At 40.7% G+C, this 21080-nt stretch overlaps 1 protein-coding gene across 1 annotated transcript; it reads left to right on the forward strand.

Moving 5' to 3' along the window:
- Positions 1-10123: 10123 nt before the first annotated feature.
- On the forward strand, positions 10124-19780 carry MYCTH_2135800 (uncharacterized protein; the record flags this gene model as incomplete). Its single annotated transcript, XM_003666432.1, has 2 exons — positions 10124-10141; positions 18854-19780. 2 exons carry the CDS (start codon positions 10124-10126, stop codon positions 19682-19684), a joined length of 849 nt encoding a protein of 282 aa, XP_003666480.1. The 3' UTR covers positions 19685-19780.
- Between the last annotated feature and the right edge of the window lie 1300 nt (positions 19781-21080).

Genomic DNA, 21080 nt, shown 5'->3' on the forward strand with positions numbered 1-21080 from the left:
CACTAGGACTATACGTCATTGACAACGCGTGCCTTGGAATCCTATATCCTCTGTTCTTCTGCCTCTATTTCTTCTATAGACTATATACCTCGACGAAATAGTGTCACGAGCCAACTATATACCGCGACCCGGCAGGGCACAGGAGGCTGAATGAGCCACCAATCAAGAAGGTGTTACGAGCTAACTATATACCGCGACCTGGCAGGGCACAGGAGGCTAAATAAGCCACCAATCAAGAAGGGCACGAAGCAAGGCTGACACAGGATCACTAGGGAGCGTAGGCTACCACAGGCGAATAATTACCAAAAGGGAAAGATAGCAGAGGATAGCTAGCTACCAAAGGCGATCTAAGGATAGGATAGAAGGGGACTATAAGCGATCGGTAGAAGTATATATATATATAAATAGCTACTTATTATAGTAGACTCTAGGAGTTCACTAGTGATAGTAACTATAACCTATAATTACAAGTACTTATACTAAGTATTACTAACCATTGTAAGAGATAACTCTAGTATTATTATAAACCCTTTAGCTTTACCGAATCCCTTAGATAACTTATACGTTTGTCCTGCTTAATTTACCTTCGTCTAAACCCTTTTAGAAGAAGTCTAAGCTAGGTTTGTTATATATTGCTATTACTCCCTTTATTCTATTATGGTTTAGGATGAAGGTAATTTCGATCTTAATATTAATATAGCTACTAATGTTACAGCCGAATAGCTACTTACCTAGCTTGGTTAACTCTAGCAGCAGATCTAGGAGTTAGACTAGAGAGATAAGGTTACTTAAGCTCGGATTAAGGAACTCGAGAATGGCGAAAAGCACTCGTAGAAGCTAGTTTACAAGACCTACACCAAAATCAAGGCACTCGAAGGCGCCAAAGCGAGCTACATCAAGATCGAACTACCTAGCAAATACAGAGGAACCAAGGAGGATCTCGTAGGATTCCTAACAAACCTCCGATCCTACTTCTAGCTTAATGACGATAAGTTTCTAGACGACAAAGCCAAAGTCCTCTATATAGCTACAAGACTAGAGGGCAAGGCACTTAGATGGTTCGAGCCTATATAGAACGACTATCTCACTAAGGAAGACAAAGACGACCAAGACGCGTTTATATAAGCAGTCTTTCGATCTTATAACCGTTTTGAAGAAGAGCTTTAGAAGGTTTTTAGTGATAAAGATAAGAAGATTCATATGTAAGAAAGACTTGCTAGTCTTCGACAGACTAAGTTAGTAGCCTCCTACACTATATAGTTTAAATAGGATATACTTAAGTCTTAGCTTAACAATAAGGCATTAATGTAACTATTTTATAATAGCTTAAAGGAAAAGGTTAAAGATAAGCTATATAAGTACAACCAGCCTAAGACCTTAGATAAATATATTGTATAGGCTATTAGAATCGATGATCGACTCTATACGCGAGAGTAGTAGAAACAAGGTCGAATAAATAGAACTATAGTCAAGGCTAATGATAAGAAAAAATAAGCATATGTTAGCACTTTATATAGGATATATCCTAAAGCTATAGATATAGACATAGCATAGAAGCAAGACCGAAAAAAGACGACTAAAGACAAGTCTAATATTACCTACTATAACTACAGAAAGAAAGGGCATTATAAGCAAGAATGTCGAAGCCCGAAGAAAGACTAGAAACTAGTCCCTAGAAAGGAAATTATGGCTATTAACGAAAATACTAAGGATGCTATCGAAGTAGCGGCTACAAGCTACAAAGATAGGGACAGTAATATAGATAATCTTAGATATGATGGCGATGGTAAAGACAAACAAGCACTATACTCCGAACTAGTCATAGTAGACCTAGAGATAGGTCTTGCTAAATGGGACACGGCAGGAAAGTATATACTACCAATTTCAATTCTCCTAGCCCTAAGGTAGTAGGGTTTTATAGTTATATAGAGGAAGGATAGATGTGACGAACCTAACTCAGACTTCTTCTAAAAGGGTCCAGACAGAGGTAGATTAAGCATAATAAGCAGGCAGGTCGTCTAAGGGATTCGGTGAAGCCAAAGGGTTTACAACAACACTAGAGTTGTCTCTTACAGTAATTAGCAATGCTCGGTATAAGTACTGTGATTGTAATTATTACTACTAGTAAACTCCCAGAGTCTACTATAACGAGTAACTAGCTAGCTATATATATACAATTGTCTATCCTTCTTCAATAGTTATCACTAGTACCACTTCTCCTTTCACTTCGTGATTCTACGTTATCGATAGTAATATGTTATTATCACTAGTGAAGACCTTAGTCTTGGCGGTAATAATCTTCTAATTAGTCCGTCGAGTAATTGGCTGTCGGAATGTTCCGTGTCCTAGCTACAGCCTGCCAGGCCGCCTATATGCTTATCTGTGATACGATGCCCCTCCTTTACGGCTTTCGACCCGAAAGCCCTCTTAGGCCGTTTCAAATAGCGCTAATAACCCTTCGCTTGTGAGTACTGCATTCTCCCTATTTCTACGTCGTAGTCGCCATGCTGACAAAATGCCGATAGAGAAACGGAAGTCGCATTCTGCACGTTACCGTGCTTCCCTTGCTTAGAATATTGCTAAGAATGGTTTTGTTGTTATACCTTGCTCTTGGTACGCGTCACAAGGCCTCGTTTGCAAAATGATCACGCGTATAAAGCGTTACAAGGCCTATATTTGTCAAGGTCGTTCTTACGATGGCTCTGGCATCCTACTTTCTTCCTATAAGCTTGTCTCCCCTTTTTTTTTTTTTTTACTATAATTTCTAATGTTTGTTCTAATAGATCGTATTCTTTAGGAGTAGCGTCGTATCAAGGATGCTAAACGTTATGCCGAACTTGAGCTAGATAAATCCTAACGCCATCTAGAAGAAGCCTAGCGCGAGTTGTCTGAAAAGCTTATACGGCTCTGGCGTCTTTGTTAGCAGAAGGAGTTTTTGGTAGAGAAAGGTGCCGATATGATAGCGCGTGGTCTGTCAACCTTAGACGAGTTGGAGGAGGTTAAGCGGCAAGAGACGCCTGCTATGCCCTTATTATAGATTAATGATGCCGTCGATGCTGTCGACTAGGGCGCCGTCTTTAGTTCTGTCCCGGGTTTTCCTTTGGTCGATCTAGGTTTTGCCGGTAGAACTGTTCTAGTTTCTTAGGGCAGTTTAAATTCTTGATTAGTTCCTATAAGTTGTCCTCTAGTCTAAAATCAAGCTATTTAACTAGATACTATAGTTCTCTATTGATAATACGTAAATCTAGAATTTCTTTGATATCCTATTCTTCTTCCTTGTCTTCTGCTTCGATGTATATAACAACCTTGGCGTTTTTCGGTGCTGGTTTAAGAAGTAAAATATGAAAAACATCTATCTATAGTTATATAGATGACGGTAACGATAGTCGGTAGTTAGATGTCGAAATTCGTTCTTTGATAACGAAGGGTCCGACCTTCTTAAAGTCTAGCTTTACGCTTGGTCGTTTGGTTTGTAAGTTCTGTACGATTAGGTAGACTTTATCTCCCCTCTCTAGGTAAGGTCCCTCGAGCCTATATTTATTATAGTAGTTCTTTATTCTAGTCTTGATAAACTCGAGTTCTTTTTTAAGCTTTTTATATAGTATATACATTTGTTCTACTTTGACTGCTGCTCTTGGCACTGTGACCTCTAGTCCTTGCCTAAGGTCTGCTTTATATCCGTAGTTCGCGAAGAACGGTGTGACTTTAGTCGTTTCTGTTAGTGTCGTGTTGTAGGCAAGTTATACTATTAGCAGTAGTATGACCTAGTCGTCTTGCTAGTAGTTAATGTAAGAGCGGAGGTACTACTTAATAACTTAGTTTAGTCGTTCCGTTTGTCTGTCGGTCTACGGGTGATATGCTGTTGACAGCTTGCTGTTGACGCCTAATCGTCGTATTAACGCTTGCCAGAACTTCGATATGAACTTGGTGTCTCTGTCAGTAATCCATTCTTGCGGCCAAGCATGTACTAATGTAACTTGTCGATAGATTACGTCTACTAGCTATTTAGCTATCTAGGACTCCTTATAGGGAAAGAAGTATGCCTATTTAGTTAGGCAATCTACTATAGTAAGAATACTATTATAGGTTACTCCTATGGCTGTGTCCTTAGATTCTAGCAGCTTCGTGATAAAGTCTATCGTGATTAAACTCTATAGTTTGTCAGCTATTAGTAGTAGCTAAAGTAGCCTATATAGCTTGTGTCGTGCCGTCTTACTTCGATTGCAAATATCGTAGTTCCGTACGACTTCCTTAACTCGTACCGTTAATTATAGAAAGTCGTAGTGTTTCTTAACTTGTGTAATAGTCTTCGTGACTCCTTTGTATCCTCTAAGTTTCGACTCGTAGAGTTCTCGAATCATTCGTAGCTATTGATCCCCGTTGTAGATATATACTTTGCCTTGGTACTAGAGTTTCCTATCTTTCTCTTCTACTCCGTCAGGTACTACTGGTCTAGGTGCTGCTTGATACTATACCTCATTGATCCTTTCCTCTTGAAAGATTACGTAGTATTCTAGGAACGAGTTAAGTAGATCATCTTCTACGGGTGTCTACGTTTCGTGATATAGCGTTCTGTCTGTTTGTTCCTTAAACAACGGTAGTGTTGTTTCCGTTTGTCCTTTCGTATGATCCGTTCGTCGGCTTAAAATGTCTGCTCGTGCGTTTTCTTTGCCCTTCTTATAGCAGATCTCGAAGTTAAATTCTACAAGGAATTCTGCCTATCGTATTTGTCGTCTGTTAAATTCCTTTGTTATCGTGAAGTATTGTAGGTTCTTGTGATCTATATATACTTGTATTGGTTTAATCGTGCCACTAAGGTATGGTCGCCATTCCTTAAAAGCTTCGATAATCGCAAGTAGTTCCTTGTTATAGATTAGATAATTAAGACATAGTCTATTGAGCTTCTTTTGAAAAGAAGGCTATAGGATGTAGCTTCCCTTGTTCGTCTTATTATCCTAATTATCCTCCGATGGCGTAGTCTAAAGCGTCTGTTTCTACCTCAAATAGCTTCTTAGGGTCCGGTAGTACTAGTACTAGATCCTTAGTAATAGTGTTACGGATCTACGTAAATGCTTGCTCGTATTACTCTTCCTATTGGAATTTAGTGTTCTTCTTGGTGAGTTTATACAAAGATCATACGATCGCTCTAAAGTTCCTAATGAACATTCGATAGAAGTTTATAAATCCGATAAAGCTTTGTACTTCTATGACTGACGTCGGTTGTAGCTAATTCTTAATAGCTTTAACTTTTGAAGGTTCTATCCGAATTTGTCCTAGGGATATTTTATATCCTAGAAACACCGTTTTCCTAACGTAGAATTCGCTCTTTCCCTTGTTAACTGATAGCTTGTACGTGTATAGCGCGTTTAATACTGCTTTTACGTACTTCTGGTATTTGTCTATTGTCTTAGAGAAGATAAGTATGTCGTCAAGATAATATACCGTAAATTTGTCGAGAAAGGGTCAGATAGCTTGATTAATCAGGGCTTAGAACGTTGCTAGCGCGTTTGTAAGTCCGAATAGCATAATAAGGTACTTGTAGTGGCCATAGGGTATCCTAAAGGCCGTTTTCCACTCGTCGCCTTCTTTGATCCGTATATGGTTGTAGGCCGATGGCAAGTCAAGACGTGTAAAATATTGGGCTCCTGTTAACTGATCTCGGAGCCGTGAGATTAGCGGTAACGGGTATCGGTTTTTCACGGTCTGTTCGTTAAGTTGCCGATAGTCGACGTATAACCGTAGCTTTCCGTCTTTCTTAGGCATAAATAGGATTAGGTAGCCTGCTAGCAATGTCGACGGGCGGATATGTCCTCTTCGAAGGTTCTCCTCTAAATATTGCTTAAGTTCTTCGTTCTATATCTAGCTTATATAGTAAATCTTAAAGAACTTTAGTTATATTCCTTTCTTAAGCTTGATCTTGTAATCCTATAGGCCGTGTTCTGGTAATCCTTCTAGATGCTTCGGTTCGAATGCTAGGTATCCTTTATATTCTTTTGGTACTTCCCTAGTCTTATCTCGTCTCTTGGTTTTCTAATAGTATACGAACTTGGTTCTATCTATAGCGATACTAGCGATTTCTCCTATCTTAACCTACTACTCTAATTGTAATACTCTATATTTGTTAACAGAGAGAATAGCTATTGGCGGTTTAGCTCGTTCCTTCTATTGCGATATCGATGTCATTATACTGCCTTTTCTAGAGTCTGTAGTGGTCTGCCTGCTACTGTCTGTCTCTTGCGGTAGATCTATAGGACATGCCTCCCCTTAAGTATCGTCTGCTCGTGATCCTTATATACTCCCTATCTCGCTAGTCGAATATAACTCTATTTAGGGTTATAGGTAGCTACTATTCTTCTAGCTAATGTCCGGGTCGTAATCTTCATGCTATAGTAACCCTAATATCATATCTTTGTCGTTACCTATATCTATGATGCTAAATACGACTATTATAGTCTTCCCTATTATAGTAATGTCGATTAGTTCGGTCTCTTTATATACCTATTACGTCAGAAATGGCCCTTTGATTATGCCATACTTCCGCTTCATTCTCTAGGGTATCTATAGCTAATTTATAAGTGTTAGCGAAATCAGGTTCATCTCTACTCCACTATCTACTAGTACAAGCATTTCGTGCTGTTTCTACTATGCTGTTATCTACAATTGCTTATCTTGCCGCCGTTGTCTAAAGATTGTGGCGATTTCCTATATTTCTGCCGGGAGGTCTTAATATAGTAGTCTCTTACACCAGTTCCTCCTATATTACGCTACCACTCACCGCTATACGGGCGTTAATGGTTTCCAGGCCCCTCGAAGGGCCTTGACCAGTTTCCTAGGTCAGTGCTAACCTCTTTAGTTGTTCGGCTAATAGTAGCTTCGTCGATCGTGCTTATTTCCGTAAGCTATTAAGTGCTTACAGCTTCCTACCATTAGGTCCATTCCGCTTTCCGTCGTACGTGCCATAGCTTCATCTAAAGCTCCCGAATTCGTAATTTCTTTTCGTCCGCGTGATAGAGGCAATTGTTGCTCTAGCACGAGTCCTACGTGTCTCGTCCTGTTCCGCAGTGCCTAGGCTAGGCTTGTCTTAGAACTATCGTAATGCTTCCTAGATCGCGGGCTTCGATCTTCTAGAGCAATTCGGCCGCTTTGTTTCCTACATTATAGACCTATTCCATAGGGTATAAGCTTCTATCCTTATTTCCTTGTCGGGTCGGCCAGTGATTGTTTTCGAATTTGTCGTAGAAGTGATATTGGCATTTGTATACTATATACTAGAACTAGGGCACTTACGTATGTGCCTCGTGTCGAGGGTATAGTCGTATAGCGTTGCCTAGGAGGTATTAGAATTCTTTCCTAAATCCTTCCCACTATATATAGACCGTAGGTACTCTAGTACTAAGATAAGAATATTTCTTCTAATAGTTTTCCTATATATGCTCGTCTTTTTCGCGGTTCGTATACATAAACTAGTATTCTAGGTTCCGCACGTCGTTACTAAGTTACTAATTATCAAGGTACTTAGTGTAGCTATTAGGCCTATTATATATCATAGGCTGTTCTCCTTTGATAGCTTCTACGATACATCAGAGTTCCCTTATTTCGTCCTTTATCTTATTGCTCTACTAGGCAAGTCAAGTCAAGCGCCTATCCCGTTCGTACAGTTCTATGTTAAGTCGAAAAACTTTGTTATAGTACTATTCGATTTGTTCCTAGAGGAATAGAGCATTAGGTTTAGGTCTTTCGATTCCTTAGGTATCAGTTGTCTACGATCTATCCTGCCTCTACGTAACTGTGAAACCCTACTACCTCAAGGCTAGGAGAATCGAAATTGGTGGTGTATACTCTCCTACCATATCCTATTTGGCAAGACCTGTCTCTAGGTTCATAGTGACTAGTTCGGAGTACGGTGCTTGTTCGTCTTTACTATTACCGTTATATCCGAGACTATCCGTATCACTATCCCTGTCTTTGTAGCTTGTAGCCGCTACTTCGATAACGTCCTTAGTGGTTTCGTCGATAGCCGTAATTTCCTTTCTAGGGGCTAGTTTCTATTCTTTCTTCGGGCTCTAGTATTCTCGCTTGTAATGCCCTTTCTTTCTGTAGTTATAGTAGGTAACATTGGACTTGTCTTTGGTTGTCTTTTTCTAGTCCTACTTCTACGCTATATCTATATCTATAGCTCCGGGGTATGTCCTATACGAGGTACTGACGTATACTTGCTTTTTCTTGTTATTAGCCTTAACTATAGTTCTATTCATTTGACCTCGTTTCTACTACTCTTGTATATAGAGTCGATCATTGATCCTGATGGCCTATACGATGTATTCGTCTAGAGTCTTAGGCCGATCGTACTTATATAGCTTGTCCTTAACCTTTTCCTTTAAGCCATTATAGAACAATTATATCAACGCCTTATCATTAAGCTAAGACTTAAGCATGTCCTGTCTAAACTGTATGGCGTAGGAGGCTACTAACTTGGTCTGTCGGAGATTGGCAAGTCTTTCTTATATATAAATCTTCTTGTCTTTATCGCTAAAAAGTTTCCGAAGCTCTTCTTCGAAACGGTCGTAGGATCGAAAGACTACCTATATAAACGTGTCTCGGTCGTCTTCATCTTCCTCTATAAGATAGTCGTTCTATATAGGCTCGAACTATCTAAGTACCTTACCCTCTAGTCTCGTAGTTATATAGAGGACTTTGGCTTTGTCGTCTAGAAACTTATTATCATTAAGCCGAAAGTAGGATTAGAGGTTTATTAAGAATCTTATAAGATCCTCCTTAGTTCCTCTATATTTGCTAGGTAGTTCGATCTTAATATGCTTCGCTTTAGCACCCTCAAGTGCCTCGATTTTAGTATAGGCCTTGTTAACTAGCTTCTACAAGTACTTTTCGCGGTTCTCGAGTTCCTTGATTCGAGCTTAAGTAGCCTTATCTCTCTAGTCTAACTCCTAGATCCGCTGCTAGAGTTGACTAAGCTAAGCGAGTAGCTGTTCGGCCGTGACATTGGTAGCTATATCGATGTCAAGGTCGAAGTCACCTCTGTTCTGAACTATGACAGAACAAAGGGAGTAGTAATAACGTGTGACGAACCTAACTTAGACTTCTTCTGAAAGGGTCTAGACGGAGGTAGATTGAGCATAACAAGTAGGCAGGTCGTCTAAGGGATTCGGTAAAGCTAAAGGGTTTATAATAACATTAGAGTTGTCTCTTATAGTAATTAGCAATGCTCGGTATAAGTACTATGATTGTGATTATTACTACTAGTGAACTCCTAGAGTCTACTATAACGAGTAACTAGCTAGCTATATATATATAATTGTCTGTCCTTCTTTAATAGTTATTACTAGTACTACTTCTCCTTTTACTTTATGATTCTACGTTATCGACGGTGACATGTTATTATTACTAGTGAAGACCTTAGTCTTGGTGGTGATAATCTTCTGATTGGTCTGTCGAGTGATTGGCTGTCGGAATGTTCCGTGTCCTAGCTACAGCCTGCTAGGCCGCCTATGTGCTTATCCGTGACAATAGATTATAGACAACCGACACCTAAGGAATCGAAAGACCTAGACCTAATGCTCTATTCCTCTAGGAACGAATCGAATAGTATTGTAACAAAGTTTTCCGGCTTAATACGGAACTACGTAAACGGGATAGACGCTTGATTTGACTTACCTAGTAGAGCGATAAGATAAGGGACGAGATAAGGGAACTCTAATATATTATAGAAACTATTAAAGGGGAATAGCCTATAATATATAATAGGCCTAATAGCTATACCAAGTATTTTGACAATTAGTAACTTAGCTATAATATATAGGACTTAGAGTACTAGTTTATATATATAAACCGTGGAAAAGATAAATATATATAGGAAAACTACTAGAAGAAACACTCCTACCTTAGCATTAGAGTACCTACAGTCTACATATAGTAGGAAGGATTTGGAAAAGAATTCTAATACCTTCTAGGCAACGCTACACGACTATACCCGCGATACAAGGCATATATACAAGTGCCCTAGTTCTAGTATATGTTATACGAATGCCGATACTACTTTCGCAACAAATTCGAAAACAATCACTAGCTAACCTGACAGGGAAATGAGAATGAAAGCCTCTGCCCTATGGAATGGGTCCATGATGTAGGAAACAGAGCGGCTAAATTGCTCTGGAAGATCGAAGCCCGCGATCTAGAAGGCATTACGGTAATACCAAAATGAGCCTAGCCTAGGTACTATAGAATAGGACGAGACATATAGGACTCGTGCCGAAGTAACGACTACCTCTACTATACGGACGAAAAGAAATTGCAGATCTAGGAGCTTCAGATGAAGCTATAGTATACACGACAGAAAGCAGAACAGACCTAATAGTAGGAAGCTGTAAGCACTTAATAGCTTACAGAAATGAGCACGATCGACGAAGCTACTATTAGCCGAACAACCAAAGAGGTTAGCACTGACCTGGGAAACAGGTTAGGGCCCTTCGAGGGGCCTGAAAACTATTAACGCCTGTATAGTGGCGAGTAGTAGCGTAGTATAGGAGGAACTAGCGTAAGAGACTACTATATTGAGACCTCCCGGCAGAAATATAGGAAATCGCTATAATCTTTAGACGATAGTGGCAAGACAAGCGATTGTAGATAATAGCACAATAGAGATAGTACGAAATGCTTATACTAGTAGATAATGGAGCAGAGATAAACCTGATTTTGCTAACGTTTATAAATTAGCTATAGATACCCTAGAGAATGAAGTAGAAGCATAGTATAGTCAAAGGGCCATTTCTAATATAATAGGTATATAGGGAGACCGAACTAATTAATATTACTATAGTAGGGAAGACTATAGTAATCGTATTTAGTATCGTAGACATAGGTAACGATAAGGACATAATATTAGGGTTACTATAGTATAAAGATTATAACCTAGATATTAGCTAGAAGAATGGTAGCTACCTATAACCCCAAACAGAGTCATATTTAACTAGCGAGATAAGGAGTGTACAAGGATCGCAAGCAGATAATACTTAAGGAAAGGCATATCCTACAGATCTACCGTAAGAGATAGACAGTGGTAGGCAGACCACTACGGACTCTAGAAGAAGCAGTATAACAACACTAACGTTACAACAGGAGGAACGAGCTAAACCGCCGATAGCTATTCTCTCCGTTAACGAATACGGAGCACTATAACTAGAGTAGTAGGTTAAGATAGGAGAAATCACTAGCATCGCTATAGACGGAACTAAGTTTGTATATTATTAAAAAGCCGAGAGACGAGACAAGACTAGGAAAGTACTAAAGGAATATAAAGGACACCTAGCATTCGAACCGAAGTATCTGGAAGGACTACTAAAGTATAGCCTATAGGATCACGAGATCAAGCTCAAGGAAGGAGTACAACTGAAGTTCTTTAAGATTTACTATATAAGCTAGATATAGAACGAAGAACTTAAGCAATACTTAGAGGAGAATCTTCGAAGAGGATATATCTGCCTGTTGACATCGCTAGCAGGCTACCTAATCCTATTTGTGCCTAAGAAAGATGGAAAGCTATAGTTATACGTCGACTATCGGCAACTTAACGAATAGACTATGAAAAACCGATACCCGTTACCGCTAATCCTATAGTTCCGAGATCAGTTAGCAGGAGCCTAATATTTTACGCGTCTTGACTTACCATCGGCCTATAACTATATATAGATTAAAGAAGGCAACGAGTGGAAAACGGCCTTTAGAACACCCTATAGCTACTATAAGTACCTTATCATGCCATTTAGACTGACGAACGTGCTAGCAACGTTCTAAGCCCTAATTAATTAAGCTATCTAACCCTTTCTCGACAAATTTACAGTATATTATCTTAATAATATACTTATCTTCTCTAAAACGATAGACGAACACCGGAAGTATGTAGAAGTAGTACTAGACACGTTATACGTATACAAGCTATTAGTTAATAAGGAAAAAAGCAAATTCTACATTAGGAAAACGGTGTTTTTAGGATACAAAATATCCCTAGGACAAATCCGGATAGAACCCTTAAAGGTTAAAGCCATTAAGGATTAGCTATAACTAACGTCAGTTACAGAAGTACGAAGTTTCATTAGGTTTACAAATTTCTACCAGATGTTTATTAGGAACTTTAGAGCGATTATACGACCTTTATACGAACTTACTAAGAAGAACGCTGAATTCTAATAGAAAGAGTAATACGAGTAAGCATTTATATAGATCTGCGACGCCATTACTAAAGATCTAGTACTAGTACTACTAGACCCTAAGAAGCCATTTAAGGTAGAAATGGACGTTTTAGACTACGCTATCGGAGGACAATTAGGATAACGAGATAAACAAGGGAAGCTATATCCTATAGCCTTCTTTTTAAAGAAGCTTGATAGACTATATCTTAATTATCTGATTTACGACAAGGAACTACTTGTGATTATCGAAGCTTTTAAGGACTAGCGACTATACCTTAGCGGCACGATCGAACTAGTATAAGTATATATAGATCATAAGAATTTACGATACTTTACAATAACAAAGGAGCTTAACGGACAATAAATACAATAGGTAGAATTCCTTATAAAATTCAATTTTGAGATCTGCTATAAGAAGGGCAAAGAGAACGTACAAGCAGATGCCTTAAGCCGACGAACGGATTATATAGAAGGACAAACGGAAACAACACTACCGTTATTTAAGGAACAAATAGATGGAACGCTACATCACAAAATACAGACACCTGTAGAAGATAATCTACTCGACTCGTTCCTAGAATGTTACGTAATCTTTTAAGAAGAAAGGATTAACAAGGTATAGTATTAAGTAATACCTAGACTAGTGGTACCTGACGGAGTGGAAGAAAAAGATGGGAAACTCTAGTACCGAGGCAAAGTATATATCTACGACAGGGATCAATAACTACAAATGATTCAAGAACTCTATAAATCGAAACTCGGAGAATACAAAGGAGTTATAAAGACTGTCGCACAAGTCAAGAAACACTATAACTTTCTATAGTTAACGATACAAGTTAAGGAAGTCGTACGGAGCTACGATATCTACAATCAAAGTAAAACAGTACGATACAAGCTATATAGACTACTTTAGCCACTGCTAATAGCTGATAAACTATAGAGTTTAGTTATAATAGACTTTATTACAAAACTACTAGAATCTAAGGACACAGCCATAGGGGTAATCTATAATAGTATTCTTATTATAGTAAATCACCTAACTAAATAGGTATACTTCTTTCCCTATAAGGAGTCCTAGATAGCTAAATAGCTAGCAGACGTAATCTATCGGCAAGTCGTATTAGTATATGCTTAGCTACAGAAATAGATCACTAACAGAGATACTAAGTTCGTATCGAAGTTTTAGCAAGTGTTAATACAACGATTAGGCGTCAATAGTAAGCTATCAACAGCATATTACCCATAGACTGACGGACAAACGGAGTGACTAAACCAAGTTATCGAGTAGTACCTCTATTCTTACGTTAACTACTAGCAAGACGACTAGGTTATACTATTGCTAATAGCATAACTTGCTTATAATATAATGCTAACGGAAACGACTAAAGTTATACCATTCTTTGCGAACTACAGATATAAAGCAGACCTTAGGCAAGGACTAGAGGTTATAGTGCTAAGAGTGGTAGTTAAAGTAAAACAAATGTACGTACTATATAAGAAGCTTAAAAAAGAACTCGAGTTTGTTAGAACTAGAATAAAGAATTACTATGATAAATACAAGCTCAAAGGACCTTGCCTAGAGAGGGGAGACAAAGTCTACCTAATCGTATAAAACCTACGAACCAAACGACTAAGCATAAAGCTAGACTTCAAAAAGGTCAGACCCTTCATTATCAAAGAACGAATCTCGATATCTAACTACCGACTATCGTTACCGTCATCTATATAACTATAGACGGATGTTTTTTATATTTCACTTCTCAAACTAGCACTAAAGAACGCTAAGGTTGCCACGTATATCGAAGCAGAGGATAAAGAGAAAGAATAGGACGTCAAAGAAATCCTAGATTTATATATTATTAATAGAAAACTATAGTACCTAGTTAAATAGCTTGATTTTAGACTAGAAGACAACTTATAGGAACTAGTTAAGAACCTAAGTTACCCTAAGAAACTAGAGCAGTTCTATCGGCAGAATCCTAACCGGCTATAAGAACTGGCTCTAAAGCCTATTCCCTAACAGAAAAAGAGGGGAACCCGCCAGAATTAGGACTAGGATCTAACCTAACTAACTTCTAATTAAGCACGTCAAAAGCACCTAACGCCTAAACCTAACCTGCAAGGGTCTGTGTCTCCGACACCGGCAGAGAAATATCTAGTTCTTCCTCCTCCTCTAGACGAGCTACGCCACGACGAAAAACCTCGGTACTACGATCGCATAGGGATTGCTATAAACGACGTAATTGACTTAAACGGCTTAGTGTCTAAGTAAGAAGTGCCTTAGTCTTAGCAATCTCTTTCGAAACCTTCTCTTGCTCTAACAAATTCGAAAGGACTAAGATAGTTAGTAACCTAGGACTATAAAGGGAAATAATAAGGAACCTATGGGTATCTGTAACGTTCGGGCTATTACACTTCTTGCCTATGCGAATACAGTTCTAACACTTGTTTAAACCCTCTATTATTATATAACGCTTTCGTGGCTTCGTATTCTAATAACGCTCGCAAGGCATGGTAACCTTGTAACCCTCTTGCTTAATCTTGATCGTAATAGCGTGTCGTTTACGCTTAAGATTGTGACAGTTCCTAGGAACACGATCAGCTATAGCAGAAGGAAGCTAGCAAAAGAAGAACGTTACCTATAGGAAAGAAAAGGGGGTGTTAATAGTATTTAAAACAAGTCATAAAGCTTTCGGGTCAAAAGCCCTAAAGAGGGGGCATCGTGTTACAAGCCAACCATATACCGCGACCTAGCGGGGCATAGGAGGCTGAATGAGCCACTAATCAAGAAGGTGTCACGAGCCAACCATATACCGCGACCCGGCGGGGCACAGGAGGCTAAATAAGCCACCAATCAAGAAGGGCACGAAGCAAGGCTGACATAGGATTACTAGGGAGCGCAGGCTACCACAGGCAAACGATTACTAAAAGGGAAAGATAGCAGAGGATAGCTAGCTACTAAAGGTGATCTAAGGATAGGATAGAAGGGGACTATAAGCGATCGGCAGAAGTATATATACATATAAATAGCTACTCGTTATAGTAGACTCTAGGAGTTTACTAGTGATAGTAACTATAACCTATAATCACAAGTACTTATACTAAGTATTACTAACCATTATAGGAGATAACTCTAATGTTATTATGAACCCTTTGGCTTTACCGAATCCCTTAGACGACTTATACGTTTGTCCCGCTTAATTTACCTTCGTCTGAACCCTTTTAGAAGAAGTCTGAGCTGGGTTCGTCACAAATAGCTTAGAACCCTGCTCCTTTAAGAAACGTTTCTAGTGACGAAGACGAGCTAATCGACCGATAGCTGTCTGAAGTTAAGTCTGAAGAACGAAAAGGGCCTCTTTAGCATCGGCCTCTTCTTATTCTACGTGTTTCTGTTTAGATATAATCTTCGTCATTATAAAAGATTAGCTACAAACATTAAGGCGACAAGCAAGGCTATAAACAAGTAGATACTACGTTAGAACCATCGTAAGAACGACCCTAATGTATGTACTTGCTATAGCAAGAAGAGCCTGACGCTATATAATAAGCCAAGTTCCGCTTAAAACACTATAAACATAGTATAACGTCTATACTAGAAGAATTAATAAAAGAAGCAAGCGTGGCGCGCTGTTAGGATTTCGAAGATTAACACTTAGAGATACGATCTGCCATCTCGTTAGTCACTAATAGTGTAGAAAAAGGAGAAAATTACAAGGTATACGTAGAAAAGGATGTTAGCGCTATTTGAAACGGCCTAAGATGGGCTTTCGGGTCAAAAGCCTAAAGGAGGGGCATCGTGTCATGGAAATATATATATAGGACGCTACCTAAGCCGCCTCCCTAATAGGCCAATAGGACAGCAAGAATGATAGACTAATTAGGACAGGATTACACTTGGCAAGAAATGATCCTAGCAGAGGATCACTAGCTTACGATGTAAGCTAGGTAAGCTAGTATAGAGGATCACTACGACTATTAGTAATCCTAGGATTATATATATATATAGATAGTTACTCGTTATAGTAGACTCTGGGAGTTTACTAGTAATAGCAACCTATAATTATAGTACTTATACCAAGTATCGTTGACTACTGTAAGAGATAACTCTAGTGTTGTTATAAACCCTTTGGCTTTACCGAATCCCTTAGACGACCTGTACGCTTGTCCCGCTTAACCTACCTTCGTCTGAACCCTTTTAGAAGAAGTCTGAGTTGGGTTCGTCACAAACTATCGTTTGGCAAAGAGGGTTCTATAGTGGCTAATAGACCTAGGGAGGCTCCTGGAATACTGCCTTACAAAGAGGCTAGACTAGGAGGGAAGGCCTCTTTAGGGCTGGTCTAGCCGCTTCTCCTTTTCTTTGTAGTGTATTGGTATTCTAGATTGGGCGTTAAAGGAGGGATAGAGGTTTTCATCCGGCCTATTAGGCATGGTTTCCTTTGTATATAACTAGAGAGGCTCTGGTATGCTTATTAGTATAGCAGTGTAGGACTAATAATAATAATAATGATAATAATAATAATAATAATATACCTAGCCACTTTAACTATATTACTATAGACTAGGGCTATATATTAATATAATAACTGCTCCTATCTAATTAGGGAGTACTAACTACTATTATATCTAACTATAACTACAAATTTACATCTAAGCTATAGACTAGCATATAGAAGGCGCTAGGTACGAAGCTATTAATAACTACTACGTACTACCTATAGAGAGACGGTCTTATAGAGCGAAAGAATTAGACGGTAGAAATCGCTCTACGCTTCTTCGTCTACAGGAAATCTAACGATAATTAGACCGCTATACTTCCGTAGCTTTAATAGCATTTAAATAGCACGTACACCGCCTCTATTAGCGTATCTCTATACGAGCTACTATATAGTTTTAAACCTACCGGACCGTTAGAGGCACTAACAGCGCCGTCGTCAAAAACGGCGCAGAATATCCTAGTTCTACGTAAATATCTACACTAAGATACCTAGATAGTAATAGACTTTATAGTAGCTAGAGCTAAACATAGATACGATACTAGCTACCATAACATCGAATTCAAGCTAGGCGATCGAGTGTATCTATACCTATACTATGGCTACTACCTGCCGGGTCGACTATTGTATAAGTTGTCCTAATAGCGTGCTAGACCTTTTAAAGTTATCGAACAAGTCGGCCGTTTAGTGTACCGTCTTCAACTACCGCCAAATATAGATATCTATCCTGTAATATCTATAGTATAGCTATTACCTACTCCTCCCGGAACCGACCTATATAACCGTACTATACTACCTCCTGACCCTATTAAGGATAGCTATACCGATAGCGGCTTAGAATCTGGAGACGAGTATAAACTCAAACGTATCTAGAACTATAAGCTTACATATAGCAAGTATAAGTATCTAGTCAAATGGAAAGGACTTAGCTATAAATATAATGTCTAGAAGACCGACTTCTAGCTATACTACGTACGTAAGTTAGTTAATAAATACTAGGTATGTCAAGGAAGTCAACCTATAGTAGCTTAAACAATATAGGGCAATCGCCTATAGGGACGTACTTGTAAGAAGGCATTAAAGACTCCCCTAGAGGGAGCCATAGAAGGAAGACGCCAAAGTAAGGCTATAGGTAGCCAAGAGGAAGATATATAGGACACTATAATAGTAGGATAACGCTATTACTTTCTGTTGCAATATTGCTATAGAAAGAAAGCGCGTTTAAGAGCTATTTAGAGCTATAGTATAGGCACTACGTTTTTCCTTCTAGGCAGGGGACTTGATGTAGTACGTTGTCTACGGACGCGTCCATCATGTAAGGTTAGATAAGATAAGATCTGTGGATCTGGCAAACGGGCTGGCAAATAGAGGGTTCTTTGTTCCTAATCCTCTACTTATACCAGAGCTATAGGGCTAGCAAACGTAGGAAGAAGACATTGCTCTTTTGAACTATTTACAACTTACCAACTTTCTTCCATCTATTGGAAACCATCTTCTATCAATTAGGTATCTTATATATGGCACAATACTAGTGTGTGCATATAGAGTTACATAGTACTAGAATAGGCTACGCGCATTGTTCAGGAAAAGTATAGATGGATACCTATCCTTTAAGGAAGGTAAGCTACCGTACTATGTAGATATTAGGTGAGCTTGCTTGCCTCGTAAGCAAGAACAATCTGCCAACAAAAAAAGGGGGGAAATAAGTACGGATTATGCATCACTGAATGACCTTTTGCGTCCTTTTTTAGGCCGTGCGGTTCGCCCATTCGTCGTCCCGTATGCAAGTCACATCATCCGCCCTCCGAGTCTTACAAAGTCCAACACTTGCCCGACTCAGCGCTGCAGCTGCAAGTGTGATCGAGGGCGAAAGAAGCAGGAGGGAGGTGGTCAGTGCGGTGCCAAGTCTGATAGGAGAAGGTGGGGCTGTTACTGCGGAGACGAGGGGTGTGTACATAGCTGATCAGTCATCTACTTAACAGACTTCTTGCCACCCCTCTCGACCACCGGTCTCTCTTCCTTACACTAGTTCCGCATCGCAAACGTTGCGCTGAGCAACGACACCCGGACCGCTCCCTGAACATTTCAGGCAATTCGGCCTCTGTTTAAGGAGGCCGCCCTTCCATCGTGCAAGAATGGCCGCTGCAACTGCAACAGGAGCAGCCTGCGTTCGTCTCTCTGCCTTCATCTTCTACCAGCCCCAGCTACGCGCCTAGTTGCGATCCCCTGCAGTCGAGTCTCGGCAATGACTTTGAACTGTTGAACCCCTTCACCTGGGACCAAGCTGCAGCCAACACCCTGGGCGACCACGTCGACCCTGCCTCAATCACCGCCGCAACCGCACCGCCCGGGGCAGACGGGCACTCCCACTTCTCGTCGCCCGAACTAGACCTCGACCTCGCACACTGTCTCGACGCCTTTTCTACCCCTGTCTTCGACTTCTTCATTCCTCCTTCCACTTCTCCGCTGCCCGCTCCGCCCTTGAGCTCGGCAACCACATCCCTCGGCAGTACCCCGGCGACCACCAATCTCCAATCTCCTTCGCCCACGCCGCCGAGCCCGGAAGACGGTGGCACCGCTCTCATTCCTGGTCTCAAGCTGCCGCGCGCAAAAACAAGGACCTTGTCAAGTAAACCAGGTCGGCGACCGGCCGCAGCCTCGCTCTTGCAGACCACCGGCGGCAGGATCACCAAGCACGGCAGCCACGGCGCACCCGCCGCCTCCTCGTCGGTAGCTGCGGCAGTGGCATCGGCAGCGGCGCCGGAAGACGTCGATCCCGAGATTCTCGACAGGCGATATCGCAACAACCTCGCGGCCAAGCGGTACCGTCAAAAGAAAATTGATCGGATCGAGCAGCTGGAAAAGGAGGTGACCGATTTGAAACAGGAGAGGGATGATCTGAGGATTCGGTTGGCCCGCCAGGAGGCCGAGGTAGCGGCGTTGAGGGAGATGTTGAAGATGAAAAACAGCGAAAGGTCTAAGGATTAATTTGTGGTGGGGAAGAGTGTTTGGGGGGTTCCTGTCTGTATGGTAGATGACCTGGAAGAGAGAAGAGAAGCTGAATCACACGTCTATTTCCCGTCGATCTCCAGGATCATTGATCTAGTTTGCCGACCGACCTTAGGCGCCTCCAAAATGGGTTTGATGTCGAATGTATGCTATTTTACCGCACCAAGTACTATGCTTTTCATTTCTTGGTTCATGTTGAACGTCCCAAGCTAAGAGGGCGAGAACAACCACACAGAGGACCATACTCCCTACTCCTCTCATCTGTACACCATCTGGGATAGTGTTATGTTTGTCAAGGTGATAACAATCAGGGCGTAAATCGCGGAGCTTGGTTAGCACGGCACCCGCCCACGTCTCGGATCATCAGGCAGAAGCACAGCCCGCCCACCTTGGCACTCGAGGGACCCCGCACGCTCTCTTACCTCAGTGCACCCCACCCGTGTACATATCCATGATTCATCAATGAATCATAGCCAATCAGCGGCATTATTTTATTCATAGTGAGCGTTCCGCGCCCCCTTTCCGTCCTGCTGGAGTCATCTGCATCGGGTAGTTGAACGCTTTGCGCACTTCTCGGGCTCTTTCTATACAGAGACTTAATAGTAGTTATTATCAATGTCTTTGTGCGCCACAATTCGGAAGTACAATCTTTTGTAGTGAGTCCACTACGCGACTTTACCCTAATCGAAAACTTTACAATTCGAATCACGTAGTCATTGCAGTCATTGTTCGACTATAAAGCGATTAACCACGGTAGATCCGAGCAGTGTAAACTCCGAGCGAAAAAACGGGATGTCGAATTCGGCGTTAGAGACCTAAAAAGGGTTTACTTCGGCAAATCTGTGGGGGGGCTACGGATTTCCCGAATTGTATGTGTGTGCCAGACACTGATTATGCACTTTTTTATTGGATCAACTTCACCTGAAGTGACTACGTAAGGTATCTATGCACAGTCTCGTATGTGTTCCGTGCTCCATACATACGCAGTACATAACAAGCATGTGCATATAGTACGGTCCGTACATGTTTTATGCCATAGACTCGGTGCACCGCGTAGTGCACCATCATGTTCCGACGGACTTTGCCGGAGGATTGATCAAGAGGGGGGGATGCCTCGATTTATAATTTTGGGATAGGCTTCGGCGCGGACGGTCATTTGTCAGGATAACTGTCTGCATTGCGCTACGGAAAAGATGCAGTGGGTGCTGTATTATGTATGTATGTCTCGTACAGTAATCCATATCCTAGGCCGAGAGGCTGCTAAATGCCTAACGCCGATGCCGTACCGTTTTTATGGATGCAATCTCTTGGTCCTTCGTGAGATCATCATTGACATGAGTTCCACTTGGGGCTTCGACAGAGTTCGAAGCGATCT

Source organism: Thermothelomyces thermophilus, chromosome 6, assembly GCF_000226095.1.
Source record: "Thermothelomyces thermophilus ATCC 42464 chromosome 6, complete sequence".
NCBI lineage: Eukaryota > Fungi > Ascomycota > Sordariomycetes > Sordariales > Chaetomiaceae > Thermothelomyces > Thermothelomyces thermophilus.